This window comes from Engystomops pustulosus, chromosome 3, assembly GCF_040894005.1.
Source record: "Engystomops pustulosus chromosome 3, aEngPut4.maternal, whole genome shotgun sequence".
NCBI classification, from domain to species: Eukaryota; Metazoa; Chordata; class Amphibia; order Anura; family Leptodactylidae; genus Engystomops; species Engystomops pustulosus.
In genome coordinates this window covers 167,077,366-167,097,947 of record NC_092413.1, presented here as the reverse complement: position 1 = coordinate 167,097,947, position 20,582 = coordinate 167,077,366, and the positions used below count along the sequence as shown (strand labels likewise).

The 20,582-nt window shown below is 42.0% G+C and overlaps 1 protein-coding gene across 1 annotated transcript in view; it reads left to right on the top strand.

Moving 5' to 3' along the window:
* The window catches only part of NMD3 (NMD3 ribosome export adaptor), a 33,534-nt gene that overhangs the window by 11,804 nt on the left and 1,148 nt on the right, over positions 1-20,582 (top strand). The window contains exons 5-15 of the mRNA XM_072142899.1: positions 276-356; positions 535-663; positions 1,296-1,386; positions 1,514-1,592; positions 4,466-4,562; positions 5,337-5,454; positions 6,276-6,421; positions 7,152-7,264; positions 8,698-8,770; positions 9,822-9,928; positions 17,724-17,794. Coding sequence (XP_071999000.1) covers positions 276-356; positions 535-663; positions 1,296-1,386; positions 1,514-1,592; positions 4,466-4,562; positions 5,337-5,454; positions 6,276-6,421; positions 7,152-7,264; positions 8,698-8,770; positions 9,822-9,928; positions 17,724-17,794 — 1,105 coding nt within the window. The remainder of the gene's footprint in view (positions 1-275; positions 357-534; positions 664-1,295; positions 1,387-1,513; positions 1,593-4,465; positions 4,563-5,336; positions 5,455-6,275; positions 6,422-7,151; positions 7,265-8,697; positions 8,771-9,821; positions 9,929-17,723; positions 17,795-20,582) is intronic.

The window sequence follows — 20,582 nt, the reverse complement described above, 5'->3', positions numbered from 1 at the left end:
TACAGACACTCTGCTTTCAGATCAACACTGGACACTGAATTTAGTGAATTTAGTTTTTTGTCTTTAAAATTGAACATTGTGTCTTGAGAATTTTTTTTTTTTTTCTATGAAATCTTCACATGTACGTGGCAAACAGCAATGGGGGGAAAAAGGCAAAATTAAAACTTTGTGACGTTAACAGTGAACCTATAATGTATAGATGGCAAGACATGAATGTAAACCTTTACTGAAAGAACAAGTAAGATTAGACACTGACTGCGTTGGTATCGTTCTAGGTACGTCTTATTGATGCTGGATTTATTTGGACAGAACCACATTCAAAGAGGCTGAAAGTGAAACTAACAATACAGAAGGAGGTAGGTGAACTGGTGGGGGTGGAAAGAAATACTTGTTACCTCTGTTGCTTCTAGTTCTTGGAAGTGATGGCCGTGCTTCCAAGTATTCTTCAGAATGACATGTGTAACGGGAGAAGTGCTGCTGTCCGCACGTCTCTGGCTGTTAAGCAGACGGCTCACACTATTCATTTTCCGACAGGTGATGAATGGCGCAATCCTTCAGCAAGTCTTTGTAGTTGACTATGTTGTACAGTCACAGATGTGTGATGACTGCCACAGAGTGGAAGCTAAGGATTTCTGGAAAGCTGTGGTCCAGGTCCGCCAAAAGGTAACAAACCCTACTCCTATAATTATTATAAACCTGATGCAACGACTAGATGCCTATGGTGATCATATAGATTTTCCCTGTAGTCGCCATCTAACACTATATGATCAATGGGGTAAAATACTGTGAATGCAACTTTATTGTGACTTCAATGGAGAGGCTCTAGGTCACATGCGTTAACACACAAGGCCTTGTGCTATCCGGCTGCGCACAATGCCCCTGCACTGCCCTGTGCTTGGTCATGGGAACTAGCTGGCCAGGCTATGCTGTAACATGATGTCCATAACATGCAGCAAGAGCTGCCACAAGAAACCATTGGTCAGAGATCAAGACTGATGGCTACTGGGGAGCACTGTGACTTTGCAGGTTATTGCCCACTGCCTTGGATATACAATACAAGTTTATTGATCCCTTACGATAAATTGCTATAAAGTACATATAGACACATACATGTAAACACACAGAATCATTAATGTGGAGGGTGGGAAGTGGAGCAGATGGGGGTTGTTGGTGGCAACGCTGGTCCTGTGGGAGCTGGTGGATTTGTTGTATATTTTGATAGTTGATATATAGATCTATAAGTGCTCTGTAGGTTTTCTATGACTGTTATGTATAATGATTATGTTTTTCGCTAGGTTCTTCATAAGAAAACGTTCTACTACTTGGAGCAAATTATTCTGAAACACAGACTTCACCAGAACACGCTACGTGTTAAGGAAATCCATGGTAAAGTATATTTATACAAGACACTTGTGACTTTCTGAAGCAGTTTTTTTTTTTTTTTTTAGTAGTAAAATGTCTTCATTGATGACCTCATATTCTTCCATTATTTTACCCCACTACTCTTTTCTAGATGGCCTGGACTTCTACTATGCATCAAAGCAACACGCACAGAAGATGGTTGAGTTTCTCCAGTGCACTGTGCCCTGCAGGTATGTATTACTCTTGGCTGCCATGTGGTGTGACATATGGGTTCAATATTCACTCTTAATGCGTAACATAAAATGTGTAGTAGAAACATCTGCACCGCATAATATTGATCTTCATACTGGTATCCCAGTGTCATAAAGATGTAGCCTACAATCCTATAAGGCTAACCATCCAGATCAGCCTTGTATCCTAAAAAAACACTCCATGAGGAAGAAGCCAAACACTTCTGCAGACATCTATTAACAAAATATTCTGAGTATATTTGTGCGTATGTGAGTTATCCGCTCCCAGCTTCTTTAAGGGGAGGGAGTAGATTATTTTTTTTTTTTGTACAAATACTACTTTAACTGTAACTTGTGAGATTCCACCCATATTATTTATTACTTTACGTCACCTTTCTTGTGCTCTGCTTCCCAAGCTGTACACTGTTTTCCATGTGTGGCCTGCTGACTTATGAAGTGGTAGAATAATTTATTAGTCGTGAGTCTCCATGCCCCTTTTGATGCACCTCATGTTTTAATTTACCTTAGCAGCTTCTTGCTGAAGTCTAGGTTACTGTCCATTAAGATTTCCTAGTTTCCAGTGTTTTGTTTAACTTTTATTTTTATTTTTGGTAGATAATACTAAATGGAGTATTTTCTTTTGCATATTTAAAATTTTAGGTATTTTCAATACAAACACTAGAATACAAAGGCGCGCATCAAGGCACCTACACAACACAACTGTGTAACAACGCATTACCGAGCTTAAAAAAAAAAAGCCAAAAAATGCTAAATTGAGTATTTTACTGTACAAATCTATTATTAGATAATTTAGGAATATATTGGAGGAATAGCGAAACTGCAACCCAGTCAGCACTATGTTAGAGTAAACTTGTGAGAACATTATTTGCTAAGAGACAGAAATTTAAACCAGTGTCGTATTACTGTAGTCATTCTATGAAAGACTGACCCACCACAGAAGCTGGGATGGGACTCCTTGCATCATCATTAACGCATAGGAGAAATGATGATTCTATGATTCTTGGTGTCCTGTCTTCCTGTACTGTGGTTGATTCTCCAATTCCAGCCAGCCTGATAGCTCAACTGCTTGTGACTTTATGCAAGTCATTTTTTTTTTAATTTTAATTTTTTTTATGTTATAAAACTGGCAAGCGTCCATACACTGTATTAGGTATGTTATAGAAAAAAATGTAATACCTTAAACATTGATTTTGATCATTTTTTAGTGGTAGATTAAAGCAGATGATTAAAAGTTAGATAATTTTTTTTTAGTGTCTGTTCTAGATCACTATGTTCTGATGTATTGGACATCAAAAGTGCCATTATTTGAGGATCCGGTATACATTTAAGTAATGCCTGACTTGTGCTAGCTTTGCCTTACATCATGCCACATACCCTTGAAATGGCCAATGAGACCCATGTGTGGAGTATTAAGGTTTTACACATGTTCTGAGCAGTCTGGTTGTTCTCTGCATAGAATTCCCTGCACACTCTGGATACCAGGCAGGTTTATAACTCTGATTATGTGGGGATCTTGTCTAAAAGAAGGGTGGCAGTTAATAGGGCTCTAGGGGATCCTGCCACTTGCTGTATTTGTGAAAAAATGTGGTTCCCTTTAACATTTGCATTAACATAGCGTTGTATAAATGCAAACGTTAATGGCAATTTGATTTGGCATATCTCCTTCAGCTGTTGCGTTAAAAACACATGCGTTAACTCCACATGTGAACACAGCCTGAAGAGCAGCTCTATTACATCTTGCAGCCTGATTTGTCCTGCATGTATGTTTAGTTGCAACATATGAGCATTTTTTTATGGAAATCATTCATAAACCTTTTTCCAAAGGTTCATAGGTGGAGATTTATCAGGACTTGTACACTGGACAACTGGAGTCCTGAAATAATCTGTTACTAAGAAACCACCAGTTATTCACCAGTGGGCCGGCGTGAAGCGTTCCTATCATGAAAGTTCATAGGTTATGGCACAATACTCCACCGACCAGGGCCTGCCGTATAATGTGGCCGAAGCCTCCTGATGTATACGCTCGTGCCTTAGAGGCAGGGACTTCATCATACACTGGTGTGCGATAAATCCTGCTCATAGAGTATCAAAAAACATGGTGATGGAACTGTATGGGTGTCGTGTGCCAGCAGGAATGGGTGCTAGTGACAGCTGAGCTCACTCTGTAAAACAACCAGCATCGGAATTATGAGTGTGGCTGCTAACCAAGGCTCATACAGTAGCAAGATTTACAAAACCTAAAAAAGGTCTTGAGTGCATTAATATAATTTATTTCTATTTAGTTGTGTTCTACGTCGTGAATCCTATTGGAAAAAAAGTGGAACTACATACCCCTCAACCCAAGTTGGGGGACGACAGATGGGCCAAAAAAGCTTGAAGTCTTACAGAAGTAGTTAAAACGGACATTAAATGGAAGCCATTAAAAGTCCATTGCCCTCAGTGGACAATTTATCAGATCCATAAGTCTTGCGTTATTATAATTTTTGTGACAGAAGGTGAAAGCGGGAGGCAAAATGCGGTTGTGAACTGGGTCTTAGTTCTCATGCACATGACCATAATGGGGGTCGTGACCTGGCCGCACAATTTATGGCTGGATCATGGCCACCATAGAGGTCTATGGCACCCGCTCACGGTTTGGTGAGCACACTGTTTCCCTGCACCATGACCTGGCTCAGCTTTCTAGCAGAGGTGAGGGGAGCCCAAGTACATCACATACTGATGGATTTCTCAGAATTTATAGTTCTAAAATTGTTACTGCTAAAATAGTTCAAGACTCAACAGCATTTTTCTATAAAATGTATTTGATGGTTTTGTAAGTGCAAAAAAAAACTAATTCTTATCCCTACTTGTAGGTCAAAAGCTTCTCAGCGACTGATTTCTCATGATATCCACTCAAACACCTACAATTACAAGAGCACCTTTTCTGTGGAGATTGTTCCGATATGTAAGGTGAGTGGAAAGGGCTTTCAGCTTTAGAACATGTCCTGCTATCATCTGTAGTAAGCATACTGCCCCCCAGAGCCTATTTGAAGGAGTGCGTTTGCAGAATGCCTTTACTAGGTATTATTTAATTTCGTTACATAGCTGAAGTGTGAACACTTGTTTAGTTGACACTACATTTGGTACTGTAGCCAGTTGGTTTATGACTACAATGGATAATACATAAATTTAGTTATTTTTGATCCGTACAAATTGCATTTACCATATATACTCAAGTATTAGCGGAGTTTTTCAGGACAAAAAAATGTGCTGAAAAACCCTAACCCGGCTTCTACTTGAGTCAGTGAAAAAAAAAAAACACCTTGCAGGTCCTCTTCTGTGTTTAGCTCTGGCTTCGTCTTTGGGGCCCCGCGGCTGCGTCAAACACACACCATTATGTCAGCTGCTTGCCGACATCACACAATGATCCAAACGGCTGACGTCATGGTGTGTGCGACGGGACCGCACGGGGAGCTGAATACAGAAGAAGGTGGGTGTCCGAAAGTTGACTACAGGTTTTTTTTTTTTTTTAAGGTTGTGCGGGGCGGGCGCCGGCGGGGCTGGGCGGGCGCCGGCTGGCTGCACGGGCTGGGCGGGCGCCGGCTGGCTGCGCGGGGCTGGGCGGCTGTGACCAATACTCTGCTTATACTCAAGTACATATGATACATGTGTTTTAGTATAATTGTGATCTATACAGTTCGTATTGCTGAGGCTATTAATGACTCTTATATATTATTTATACAGGACAATGTGGTGTGCCTATCTCCAAAGCTAGCTCAGAGCCTGGGCAACATGAATCAGATCTGTGTGTGTATTCGGGTAACAAGTGCCATTCATCTTATTGACCCCAATACTCTACAGAGTAAGTCCGAACTGTCATATTTGTTTTGTTTGCTTAATCCCTGAAAAAAGTTCTTATAGTCCTCTTTAAGGTGCGCCTTATATGCAGAACCTTAATCTTCCTCTCATGAACATCTTAAACCCCGTCATGACCAGGAGTTGAATCTCCAGGTCAATTTTTGAAGTTCTGTTCTGTTCTGCTCTTCCTTAAATGGTATCATCTTTGGAATCACTTTATATAAAAAATTTTTTTATTGACTTTTTTCATGACATGTGAGACTATAAGATTCCCCGCTTTAATGGGACACCAGAAGTGTATTTCTATGTGCCACAGTTCAGGAGATATGACGGTTTGAATTTGGACACTGTCTTGACTTCTACAAACTGTCTGTGCTGCGTATGCACAAATAGGATGTATATAGCTATATGGCAGTCGTGAAGGGGTAAATGGTATTCAAAAATTTCCAAAGCCTCAGTCATTAGTGGTCAAAAATTACTGGAATAATTGCTGGTCCATCTTCTCTGTATTTAAATTTTCTGTGGTATATGGATGGAAACCCAGTTCTCAACCCACCTGTTCTTACACGTCAAGGATTTGTGGGTGTTTCCGTACCCCAATATTTTAAACTTGTATCTCTGAAATTAGGCACATGGGTTGAGCATTTCCTCAGGGATCCTGTCCTTTTCTGATTCTGTATCTCCACCTGCTAAACTGATCTTTTTCAGATGTCCACTAAGCACCTGCCACCACTTTAGGGCTAAGTCTCTCTCTCCACATTTAAAATGACTGCATCAGCATGTGTTACTTATTTATGATAAAAGATTTTCCTTCCATCTCTACAGTTGCTGAAGTGGATGGGAACACATATTGGCGCCATCCTTTTCACAGCTTGTTTCATCCAAAAAAGCTGGAAGAGTTCATTGTGATGGACATAGACCTTGTGAGAGACCGGAAGCAGGGAGCAGGGGCTGGCGTACGATCAAACAAGGTATGGATTAGATTTCTTTCCCTATTGCCATATTCTGCTTAGGGTTCTAAATCAGAACCTTTACTAAATATAATGAGTCTATGGAAAAACCCTCTGCCTTTTACTCGCATCAGTCTGATTAGAAATTGCCCTATGAAACTTTGGTGTAACGGGATAAATACTGAAAGTGTTATAGGAAATATGCAATTAAAGTCCTTCATGATAAACCAGTGACACTTACTCATAGATCCAGGCACAGTTACATGTGGTAATCTTCTTATATTTCTTATCCATGGCTTCCTTCCTTCTAAAATCAACTTTTACGATATGCTAATGAGCGGGAAGGGCTCCTTGGGGGCGTTACGTTACCAGAGCCAATTTGTGTTGTAGCTTCACAGTCTGTTATTGTAAGGTTTTGCCCCTGTTTCTACAGCCTCAGGTTCTCTAATGGTTAACATAATCCACTTAGGGAGCTCAAAGAAATCACACCAAGACAGAAGTATGATGCAAGTTATCTCGCTGTGGAGACATGCTAGTCTAGGCAGATGTCAGTGCTTTGCGTCACAAAGGATTATACAGAAACTTTTAGTGGGGCAGGACCTGGGCTTGGTTGGTTAGGGATAAAGAAGTAATGTCCATAGTTCATTGGTCCATAAATTATCACAGAAACAAAATACGTCGCTTAGTATCTGTAGATCGCAAGTATATAAAAATAAAAGGATTTTCATTAATTCTTGCTGCTCTGTTACAGCATACCCTTGCTGAGGTTTGGGTGCAGAAGACATCAGAGATGAACACAAACCAGCAGTATCATTGCCGAACTCACCTGGGACATCTGCTGAATCCAGGAGACCTGGTGCAGGGGTAAGGTATTATAAGGGGGTACAGATATAGGTCACTCTAACATCACACTGGATAACTCAAGAGTAAAAGGAATTGTGTAAGAAGATATGGACATATAGTAGAAGATATGGATATATTAAAGATTACGTCCCAGAGAGAGAGTCATGGCTTGTATGTAGATGCTAGCATTGTTGTTCTTTGTCCTAACCTATAACCATACAAACTTCTATAGACATGCACACTGTAACCACATAAAGATGTTCCGCAGCACTGTACCATAGTAATGATGATCAGTCCTTGCTAAGTGCTTCAAGTACATTGATAACTGACATCCTTCATGAATGGAACTTAGAGAAAGTAGTAGATTCCGTTCATAGTAATATGATGGCTCTGCATTGACTTATTTATTAATGTCCTGTAGTGCATAGATATACTGTAGTAAATAACAGTATACAGGCAATTCCTGACTAAAGACTCCATTTGCAGACTCTGGACCTCTGTCCCACTGTGACCTCTGGTGAAGGTCTCTGGATCCTGTTAATTTAATGAAATTTAGGATCCTTTTGGATGAGCATATGCTGTGCCTGGGTCAGCAACCGGGCGTAGCGTACCCTTTTAAAATTGTCACAGGGACCAGAAAGTAATTTTGCTGGTGTTGCACTTACAAAATATATGTGTTCTGAATTGGATACAAATTAAACTCAAAGAGGACCTGTCAGAGAGATTTGGGACACTGAACCACCCACAGGTCCTTATCGAAAGATGGTTTAATGTCTCAAATCGCCCTTCAGAAAGTCCCCAGGTGTGCACTATTAAAAAACATTAATATTTACCTGGTTCCCGTGCTCCTTGCATCGGCGTACTACAACCCAAATTTACTGTACATGGACTGTAGTTACTTTTGGGCAGTGAAACCAGGGTGTACAGCTCCAACTTCAGTGAAGACCTGCGCGGTGAGCACAGGAGATGGTTCCCATCTGTAGGTAACTATAAAAGTGTATTTTTTTTTTTCTTGGCCTCTAATAGTGTTAGCCTCTTTGGAAATGGTTATAAGCCATTGGTTTTAGTGCTGCACATAATAGAGGCTTGCAGAATATTGCTAGCTGATATACACACTTGTATGTACAGTAAAAGTCTTCCCTAATCTGCCTTGTTAAATGGCTATTCACCCACGTAGAGCTCCATAGGGCCTGTCCTGTGTTTTATTCTCGCATGGTTTGTGTGCCCCGTATTGCAGCTCATCACCAGAGACTCGGCTCCCTTTGGAGAGTGTGTGGGTGTGCAGCTAAATTACACACCCCTCCCAGGCATCCCAGCACCGCTTCTCCCTAATGAAGTGCTTTGTTCCGCTACTTGGGAATATTGCTGAACTGAGGGAAATAAAGACACCGACTCTGTGGTTATCAGGGTTTTTGAAGCAGTCATTGCTTACGCCTTTCTAATTTCTTTTTCAGGTTCGATTTAGCAAACTGTAATTTGAATGATGAATTTATTAACAAGATGAACCCTCATCACGTACCTGATGTGGTAAGTCTCCTCACCTCCCCTAGATGGCAGCCTTGTATTACAAACAGGAGCGTATATGGCGGTCATCTAGTGTATAATCATCTTCTGGAAGGATTATGGCAATTATAGATGGATTGCAGACTGCGTTGTCACTTTGTCTTTACTGGCTTACAGGATAAGGTTAAGTGTATGTCATGAAGTTCATGGCAATGGAATGACATATGGACTATTCTCTATTGATAACGTACATATATGATCAGATATATATATGTGGGTTGTCTGTAAATTGACTAATAAACTAAGAATCTCCTTAAAATGACCAATAAGACAAGTGTTTTTATGCTGTACAGGGAATATAATAAGCAAATAAACTGTTCATTTGGCATAAAAAATGATGCCACCAATTAAATAAATTGTGGGTTTATTGCCTTTAGGTCTACATAGTTATAGGGTTAAAGAAGCAGATCTATTGGGTAAAAATAATTTTACAGGTTAAACACTTTTTAGGTCATGTTTGTTTCTTTTTGCGTACCTAGTGTTTTTAAGGACTGTTTTCTGTAGTAGCTATCACTATTATATCAGTAGGGATATAATGTCAGCCCCTAGAAATACTTGGAACATGTACTAGTCAGTGAAACAACAGCAAGCACGCCTTCAAAACCGCAGAGGCCTTAGTCCTCATGCACATGTCGGCGCACCGGATAGGAGGAGTGGGTGAGCGCTGCTCACCCCTTCCCCTGTCCATAGGAAATAGTAGCCGCATGGCCGTCGAAACGGCCGAAGATAGAGCATGTGCTATCTTTTTGCTACGGTTTGTTGTGCTTTTTCGTAGTGAGCCCGGGTGCCATAGCTGTCTATGGGGGACATGTGTACGGCCTCAAGCTTGGTAATTATGGCAAGGGTCAATAAGGAGTGATAAGACCCCCCCTTCCTTCCCCATTCCCTACTGATCTCATAATAATTGCCCATCAGTGTTATAGATAAGAAGAATCCCTTTAATTGTGATGTGGTTAAAGATAATGTTTCCCAATTACCTTAGATTGACGTTTGTTCTTTCCAAACCTTCGTTCAGGTTCTCATCAAAAAGAGTTATGATCGTAGTAGACGTCAGCGGCGGAGAAACTGGAAGCTGAAAGAGCTGGATAGAGAAAAGGAAGGCGCGGACACAGATGATGAAAGGTCTGTGTATCTAATAACACCCTATTCAAGCCGCCCTGTTTTTAGGTCAATGGGTCTATAGTGTATACAATTGACAAATGAATGTTACATGATGTCCCACAAGATGTCTACATTTTGGTTATGTTTGCATCAAACACGAATGCACTCCTGGTAGACCTTTTATTTTTAAGACTTCACTAACTTTTTCTTTGAAAAGATAAATGATCTTGGAAGTTTCCTGCTGTAAGAACTCCTTAAACCGCTTTATGCGTCGTGTGCATGGAGAGGGCTCACAACCCGAAACAGTCTAGTCTTAACCATTTCATTACAATGTGCGATTTGCACATTGTAATGCATAAGTTGAAAACCCCCCATATACTGCCATACTGCTGTACAGTTGTCGAGACAACTGAAGATCAAAGTACCCTAGGGCAGTGGTGGCGAACCTATGGCACGGGTGCCAGAGGTGGCACTCAGAGCCCTCTATATGGGCACACTTGCCATCACTCCAGGGTAGAGTTTGCCAGACAGGACTCTAGGCCTCTTGCAGTCCCAGGCAGCCCCGGACCCTAGAAGGAAGCTACAATGATAATCCAAACTTCTTCTCCTTATTTCTACTGTATTGGTGTCCTCAGGTGCCTATACAATTTATACCTGTGAAAGAGTAGGGAGTAATAAGTTGCTGCTTAAATTTGCGCATTGGCACTTTGCGAAAAATACGTGGGTTTTGGTTGTAGTTTGGGCACTCGGTGTCTAAAAGGTTTGCCATCGCTGCCCTAGGGGGTCTAAAAAATAGTAACAATAAAAAAAAAAGTTAAAAAAAAAAAATCCCTAAAAATTGATATACACTGATATAAATATAAACAATCATAAACACATTGGGTATCGCCGCATTTGACCATGCCTGATCTATCAAAATATAATACATTTTTCGCTGGGTTTAACCCCATAACAGAAATTAATGCCCGAAGTCGAAAATGGCATTTTCCATAGCGTCCCCCATGACGGCCCCAACTGGAGGATGACCCTTGACCTCTGTAGGGACAGGAAGCAGAGAGGTTAAATACCCCACCCCGGCATCCGTACACCAGTGGCTTCCTGTCCCTACACAGGGCAGGTGGTAGAGAGAAGTCTCTCCTCATCCCCAGCGGTTGGGACGGTGAGGGGGGACCTAAGTGGCGCAGGGAGTCGTCCCTTACCCTAAGGCGGTCTCGGCCTCGATCGGACTTCGGTCCTTTCCTCTGCCACAAGCAGAGACGCCATTTTCTCCGGCTCTGCCCGCAGCTCTGCGCAGCTAAGGACACCCGGAGCGTGTCCATCGCGGAAGTCACGTGGAACCGGCTGCCGTCCGACTCTGGTGACGACTTCCGCCGGAAATGACGGGACCGGATGTGACGTCACGATGGCGCGGCCCGGAAACAGGAGCGTGGAGCGGTAAGATTCAAAAGCGAGATAGTCATGTTGATCTGAGGTCTAACAGTTGCTCCTTTAGCCCTGACTCAAGCATCCCTGAGACCGGACGCTATTCTAGGCATTTCCAGCCATCAAGGTCGGTTACATGCTGTTTGGTTGCCTCATATGTGTCTTATCCAGATTCAGGCCTATATACATGTGTGTGTCTCTCTTAGGGACCTGTGCAGTATATCCCTCATTTCAAGATACCTCAGGTACTCCTTTATTTGTATTCAAATTGGTTAAAAGCAGAACTTATTTCACTTCTGTTATAATGTTTAGGCTTACTGATACCGCTGGTCCCACAATTGGGAATATGGAGACGCATGGCATGGAGGCTGCGAGTCTGGATCTCTTATCCTTGAACCCTGTAAGTAGGGTTAATTAGGGATAGGGTGGTGGGTCACCCACATATCCCTGTATTATCACATAGGGTCCGGTTAAGGACTAATTACTTCTCCTTCTCCTTGGTAGGAGCCCAGGGAAAAGGAGAAGGATAAAGGGAGAGCTAAAGATCAGTCGAGCGCGAAAAGAGCCGCTTCAAGAAAGTGCAACATGTGCTCAGAAAAGCTCCCTGCAGACTACAAAAAACCAGTCTGTAAAACCTGTGTGGATAACCTACTCAGAGAAGAGAGGTCTTCTTTTGTGGATGAAATGCGCAGTTTTATAAGGGATGAGGTTAAAACATCTATAGCTTCATCTATAACAGCTCTTATACCTCAAGAGCCTTTGCATAAAAGACAACGAGTTATGGAATCCATGTCAGACTCCGCATCGGACTCGGAAGGGACCAAGGAATCTATTGATATGGAGCCAGGACCATCCAATTCAGCATGTAAAATGGAATCTAGATATTTACTAGCTTCAGAAGATCTGGAACCACTTCTAAAGGCTATGAGGGATACCCTCAAGATCGAGGAGATAGAGGAAACTAAATCCATTCAAGATGAGTTATTCGGACTCCTTAAGGTTAAGAAGAGGCGAGTGTTTCCCATAAATAACACTCTTAAGGAGCTGATACTTGAGGAATGGAGAGAACCAGAGAGTAGAATCTCCATTTCTAGAGAGTTTAAAAACCGTCTCTCCTTTGATGAAACAGAAGCAAAAATTTGGAACTCTACCCCCAAAGTCGATGTTCAAGTCACCAAAATGACTAAAAAGACGGATCTTCCATTCGAGGATGCAATTCAGCTAAGGGATCCTCTGGATAGGAAGGCGGACAGCCTTCTAAAAAAGACATGGGAATGTGCCATGTTGAATCTAAAATCTAATATTACTACGACGTCCATGGCGCGCACTTTGTTTCATTGGATTTCAGAATTGGAAGGTCATGTTAGAGACGGCACTCCAAGAGAAATGTTATTGGGCACATTCTCCACCTTAAAAGCAGCTACAGCCTTCATTGCAGATGCCTCAGCGGAGGGAGTAAGAATAAGTGCCAAGGAAGGGGCACTGTCAAATTCGGTTAGAAGGTCACTCTGGCTTCGCCAATGGACCGGTGATTTCAGGTCAAAATCAAAGTTATGTGGAATTCCATTCGAGGGGGAATATCTTTTCGGTTCAGAACTCGACACGCTTTTGGAAAAGGCGGCGGATAGGAAGAAGGGGTTCCCGGAGTCCAGGAGTAACCCCAGGAAACAGCCCTTTCGGGACGCTAAGGACAGGAAACAGCCCTTTAGAGGGAAAGGCAAGCAAGGTAGATGGAGCTACCCTAAAGGAGGGAAAGGAAGAGGCTTCCTACTCAGTGCCAGCAACTCTGCCCCGGCTTATAGAAAACAATGACGCCAGGGTGGGGGGAAGACTGTTAAAGTTCCACTCTCAATGGACTCAGATAACATCAAACCCCTGGATACTAAGTATTCTTCGGGAAGGTTACCATTTAGAATTAACCTCTCTTCCTCCCAGAAAATTTGTTCTGACCGAGCAGCCCTCAGAAAATCTCTCAAACTCATTATGGTTGGAGATACAAAAACTAATTCGACTGGACGTCATCATCCCGGTAGCCCAAAAACAGTTAAGAGAGGGACACTACTCTCCCCTCTTCTTAATAAAAAAACCGAACGGTGCCTTCAGAATGATTTGCAATCTAAAAGGATTAAACAGCCATATACTCTATCGAAAATTCAAGATGGAAACCGTGAGCTCGGCAGTCGTCCTGATACAACAAGGAGCATTTATGTGTACAATAGACCTGAGAGATGCATATTACCATGTGCCGATACATCCAAAATCTCAGAAGTTCCTCAGATTTGCAGTTCGATCGCCTTGGGGAGAAGAGGTCCACTACCAGTACAAGGCGCTGCCCTTTGGGATTTCTTCAGCCCCAAGGACATTCACAAAGATCATGGTCGAGGTGATAGCTTATCTGAGGCAAAAAGGGATACTAGTCATCCCCTACCTGGACGATCTGCTAGTGGTGGCCGGTTCAGAACAGGAGCTAATACGCCACCAAGATATTACAAGGACAATCCTACAACAGTTAGGTTGGATGATAAATCTGGAAAAATCCAGACTAGTCCCAAATACAAAAGTCGTGTTTCTAGGAACATTGTTGGATTCGATCCAGCAGATGTCCTTTTTGCCACCAGAAAAAGCAGCAAGACTGAGACAACAGATTATGACGTTTCAAAAAAGGAATCATTGCACAATAAGGGAAGCCATGAGGATACTGGGGGTTATGACATCCTCCATTCAAAGCGTACAGTGGAGTCAAAGTCACACCAGAGCCCTTCAAAACTGGGTTTTGACCTCCTGGGACAAAAATCCCCAACACTTGAATCAGAAGGTCCAGATATCGATAGCAGTCAAGCAATCCCTGGATTGGTGGACAAATTCTTCAAACCTGGAAAGAGGAGTGTCATGGCATCCCTGGCCAGTGATAAACATTCAGACGGACGCAAGTCTGTCAGGTTGGGGAGCAGATATTGCAGGGCGACCCATTCTGGGGCTATGGCCATCGACAATCAGATCCCGTTCCTCGAACTTTCGAGAATTAAGAGCTGTCCTAGAGACTTTAAGAGCCAGCACTCAAAGCCTGAAGGAGAGTCATATAAGAATTTACTCAGACAACACCACCACAGTGGCGTATCTCCGTCATCAGGGGGGTACCAGGAACCCAGATCTCCTCAGTCTCTCAGACAAAATATTTGCTTGGGCAGAAGCAAACATCTGCTCTCTCTCAGCCACCCATCTAAAGGGGGAAAAGAATTTAATAGCGGACTATCTGAGTCGTCAGACTATAGACCACAACGAGTGGTGCTTGAACGAGAACATCTTTCTACAGCTCACACAAAAATGGGGACAACCAGTGACAGATCTCTTTGCCTCCAGCAAAAATACCAAGGTTCCCCATTTCTTCTCTCTGGAACCAAATACTCCGTTTGGCCAGAGGGACGCCTTCAGTCAGACTTGGAGTGGGCCTCTAATGTATGCTTTTCCTCCTATACCTCTCATAGCGAGAGTTGTTCAAAAGATCAGAGAAGACCAAGCGAAAGTTATTCTCGTTGTTCCCTGGTGGCCAAAGAGGAACTGGTTTCCGTGGCTGGGGAAGATGGCATTAGAAGAACCTGTCAGGCTGGAACCAGTAAACAATCTCCTATTCCAGGGTCCAGTGTATCATCCAAATCCACAGGCTCTCCAGCTCTCGGCGTGGATCCTGAAAGGATGTTGCTGATTGCCAAAGGACTGTCAAGCGAGGTAATTTCTACACTTAAAGCAAGCCGCAAACCAGTCACCCACAAAATCTATTCAAGAATATGGGGTAAATTTGTATCCTTTTGTGGCAGGACTCCTCCTAACCAACTATCCCCTAATATTTCACAGGTGCTAGACTTCCTGCAGGCGGGATTCGACAAGGGCCTTAAAACAAGTTCTTTAAAAGTCCAGATTTCAGCCCTCAGTGCCTTTTTCGACACCTCATTAGCAGAAAACAGATGGATCCAAAGGTTTGTCAAAGCGACTGCTAGACTAAGACCACATATAAAGCAAAATATCCCAAACTGGGATCTTTCATTAGTGCTAGACTACCTCACAAAAATACCGTTTGAACCTCTCGAGACGGTTAGACTCAGAGAATTAACGCTGAAAATTTCCTTTCTCATAGCCATAACAACAGCTAGGCGTGTAGGGGAAATCCAGAGTTTATCAATTAAAGAACCATATCTTAGACTGCGTGAGGATAAAATTGTGCTAATGTTAGATAAAACCTTCACACCTAAAGTAGCATCATCTTTTCACCGTAATCAGGAGATTGTTTTACCTTCCTTCTGCCAGAACCCAAAGCATGCCAAAGAACGGGAGTGGCATACATTGGATGTCAGAAGATGCCTGCTACATTATCTCGAAGAGACCAAATCCTGGAGAAAGGACGACAACATTCTCCTACAATTTAGGGGAAAAAACAAAGGCAGAAAAGCTTCAAAAGCATCCATCGCCAGGTGGATCAGAACGGTCATCAAAGAAGCTTATGATGCCAACAACCTGGACATTTCAGGGACTATTAGGGCCCACTCGACCAGAGGGGTAGCAGCCTCTTGGGCGGAAAAACGTGGGGCCTCTCTAGAGGACATATGTAGAGCAGCCACCTGGTCTACTCACCTAACTTTTGCTAAACACTATAGGCTAGATGTCCAAAGTGCTAGAGACCTAACCTTCGGAAGGAAGGTCTTACAAGCTGTTGTCCCCCCCCTAACTATGTAATCTGGTACATCTCCAGTTGGGGCCGTCATGGGGGACGCTATGGAAAAAGAGAATTATTCTCACCGTTAATTCGGTTTCCATTAGTCCACCATGACGGCCCATATATATTTCCCACCCTGTATTTTGATTAAGTTAAAATTGCCTATTTGTTATGTGTGAATTGACATACAATACAATAAATGGGTTGCATCCAAGGCCGGTGTAGTTATTTGGTAGCCACTGGTGTACGGATGCCGGGGTGGGGTATTTAACCTCTCTGCTTCCTGTCCCTACAGAGGTCAAGGGTCATCCTCCAGTTGGGGCCGTCATGGTGGACTAATGGAAACTGAATTAACGGTGAGAATAATTCTCTTTTTTTTGAAAAATATAAAAAATTCAATAAAAAGTGATCAATGGGTCATACAAACTGAAAAAATGGTAGCATTGAAAACGTCATCAAAAGTCGCAAAAAAACACCACCCACAGCCCCCTACACCAAAGTATCAAAAAGTTATTAGCGCCAGAAGATGGCAAAATCTCCCCCCAAATTTTTTGTACAGGAGGTTTTCATTTTTGTATGAAAACATAATACCTATACAAATTTGTTATCCAAATGTTAGGGGTTCTTTAAGTTTTTTTTTTTTTTTTAACTGTTTATTGAAAAACTATTACAGTCATGTTGTGGACAAAGAACAATGGAATATACAGCGCTTTACACACATGAATGACAAGACAAGTCAAATCACATCTTCACTTCAAATAGTTCCAGTCGGCACGGCATGAAACATATACCAATTAAGACGTAATACAACAGATAAAATAAACATACTTGGCCTGTTCTATATTCTATGTTTAAATATTAGAGATTACAACAGTGGTTGTAATGGGACTGTATCATATTAAAGCAATACATTTTCTAGCCATGAAAAGTGATTCCTGTAAGGTTCTATGGCAGTGAGACCTGGCGTCTTCTAGTAGTAACCCAAGTAGACATGTTTCAGGAGTACAAGGAACTTGCAGGGAAAGTAAATTCTAAAGAAAAGGAGTTACCCTTTTCCAGAAATGTGCAATGGTGGAGGGGGGGGGGGAGTACAAACTCAGTACATGTGCCAAAATATGTCTTCCAGGGAGCCACATCGTGGACAAGTAGAGTTGGGTGCATGTCCTATTCTGTATAAACGTATTGGGGTAACATATACCTACCTGGTGTACTATATAAAGTTGCATCATTCTATTGTTTACTGAGGGGGAAAGCATAAAATGGGAAGAGAGAATATCCTCATCCATCTCATCCTGAAGAGTATGGACAAGGTCCTTCCACCTGTCTGGTACCTGTAAAGGGGAATATTCTTTGAATTTTAATACATTTTTTTGAATCCTAAATGCTAGATAGTAACATAACTGTAGGCCACAGCACAACAGAGATTGTTACCACCTAGCACTAGGAATCAAGTGCATAAAAGTAAAATAGTAAGCACGTTGTACAGCATTTAGTGAAATAATAACCTTTGGTTCTAAAAACTATTCCAGCACTTAAAATTACTTGATTCTTTATTATAAATCCATTAAGACTGGGGGACAACACAGACATGCGGATCATCACTTACTTGTTTCATAAAAAAAAAAATATGATCACAATATATATATGTTAAGTTATTCATTAAACCAATGTGTTTTCTATTACCAGGCAATATCAGGATTTCCTAGAAGATTTGGAGGAAGATGAAGTTTTGCGGAAGAACGTTAACATTTACAAAAGTAAGACTGCAATACTTAATTATTTTGCTTCTTCCTCCTTTCATTTGAAGATAGCCACTTATGTATTCTAGAATATAACTGACACACCCAAACAGAAGGTTTTCTTTTTTCCTAGCCTAAAGTTTGATTTGTTCTTCATAATTTGGGGTATGTTTTGCATTGTAAGGAACATATTTGGCAACACTATGCAAAGAAAATTGGATTCCTAGCGCTAAATTAACCCCTTCACAACTGCCATACTGCAATACACATCCTATTTTCACATGCCCCATGCAGAAATAACTTTTATAAACGTCATGACAGTGGCCAAATTCAAACGTCTATATTTCCTGAACCCTGGCACCTAGAGGCACAGTTCTGGTGTCATATTAAACAGGAAAATCTCACTCCAGATATAATATTAAAGGGAAGATTTGCCTGTTTAAAATGACACTAGAATTGTGTTTCTAGGTACCAGGGTTCAGGTGATTTAGGTGTTTGAATTGAGCCCCCCTCCAGCCTGTCAGTTTACTGCAGCTCGTTCTGCATTCAAGGCTTAGCTTAGTTTGCAGAATTGTAGTACATGCGCCCTCTGCATCTGTAGTTGAACTTGGGGAATCTGTGATGGAATTATTCTGTACATATTTATAAGACAATTTGGCAAAGGTTTATTCAGTTTTACTACTTATTAAAAAAAAAAAAGTTTAATTTTAAAAATTACAAACTTGATTTTTCACATTTGTTGTTTATTGGATAATATTAAACTTGATAGGATAGTTTTATTGATTACCTTTTTTTTTTATGTCTCGCATGTCATGAAGTAAAAATTGTTAGGATATGTAAAGCTTTTCCAGTCATTTAAAGAAGCGCATAACAGAACCGCAAAATATGACATGGACATTCAGGCATCAATGATGAGTCATGAAGGGGTTAAATATTTAGTTTAACCCAACTGCTATAGAAAAGTATCTTAAAAAAAAAAGAAAAATGTTTCTTTTTTTTTCCATGCACGTTGATTAATACATAAACAAAATAAAAACCTATACAGCCTGATATGTGTATAAAAGAAAGCCCTATGTATCCTTCCAAAAACAAACAATTTGTGGCTCGTAACGGCAGACCATAAATGCTGGCCATCCTTCATAGTCACAGAGACCAAACATAACCAGTTCTTAGCAGCTCACCATTTCCATGTTGTCTCAGACACTGCTGGCCATTTTATGTATCTGAGACCACATGGAATTGTGAACACTCACAACCTGATCACATGTGGTGATTGTGGGGTCCTTTTGGGGGCTTATATGCTATTTGATCTGTCACTCATGATCATGTAAATACTCGAGTATAAGACGAGTTTTTCAGCACAAAAAATGTGCTGAAAAACTTCACCTCGGCTTATACTCGAGTCATGGAAAAAAACCCACACTGTACTCACCTTCCAATGTCCCCCCGGCAGGTCCTCGTCTATATCGCGATGCTCCGGCATCGACTCCGTGTCCCCGCGCTATCTGTCGCAGGGATCGTGACATCAGCCGCTCAGCATACACAATGATATCAGCGAGCGGCTGACGTACAGTGCAGGGACACGGAGCCGATGCCGGAGCATCGCGGTATAGAAGAGGAACTGCCGGGTGGACATCAGAAGATGAGTACAGTGTTTGTTTTGTTTCCTAAATGAATTGTACTGTGGGCAGGGGGCTGGGCAGGCTGTGTACAATGGGCAAGGGCTGGGCAGGCTGTGTACAATGGGCAAGGGCTGGGCAGGCTGTGTACAATGGGCAAGGGCTGGGCAGGCTGTGTACAATGGGCAAGGGCTGGGCAGGCTGTGTACAATGGGCAGGGGCTGGGCAGGCTGTGTACAGTGGGCAGGGGCTGGGCAGGCTGTGTACAGTGGGCAGGGGCTGGGCAGGCTGTGTACAGTGGGCAGGGGCTGGGCAGACTGTGTACAGTGGGCAGGGGCTGGGCAGACTGTGTACTACTGGGGCTGGCTATATACTGAGAGGCTGTGACCAATGCATTTTCCACCCTCGGCTTATACTCGAGTCAATAGGTTTTTCCAGTTTTTTTGTGTTAAAATTAGGGGTCTCAGGTCGGCTTATACTATATACGGTACCTCAAGTTTGTATGCAGAAATGTAATGTAAATGTTTAGACTTTTTTCCTTAAATGTTTCAAGAAATAAAAAAAATCAGGGTTATTAAGGGACTAAACTTAATGTATGTTTAATTTTCCCAAGTTATCACCAACAGTTTACTATGAACTCATGAGTTACAGAGGTTGTACCAAGTTAGCAGGTTATCCCCTCTCTCCATAGGTTAGGGGATAACGAGCTGATCGGTGAGGGTCCGACTTCTGAGACCCCACCTGTGGATAAGGGATACCTTGCTAACTAGGATAAAATCCTGATGGGGCTTTAGTCTAAAAATATAACATAAAGGACATCTATCACCAGGATAAATCATTGTAAACCAAGCACACTGAAATACTGGCGTGTGCGCCCTCTGGCAGGATCCACTGAGGGGCTCCGGACTCCATAGTTAATTGAGCCCAGAAGCCCTCAGCCTCATTTACATAATTTTGAAAGCCTTTTTTGTAAAAACAAGGGCATAAGAAGCTAAAAGAGCCGATCCTGCCAGAGGGGGCGCACAAGAGTATGTAAGTGTACTTGGTTTACAATCCTTCATCCTGGTGGTTGATGTCTTTTTAACCCCTTCGTGACTGAGGGTCATTGGTACCTGAATGTCATGGTCAATTTTTACAGTCCTGTTATGCCCTTCTTTAAATGACGATATATTTGGAAAAGCTTTACA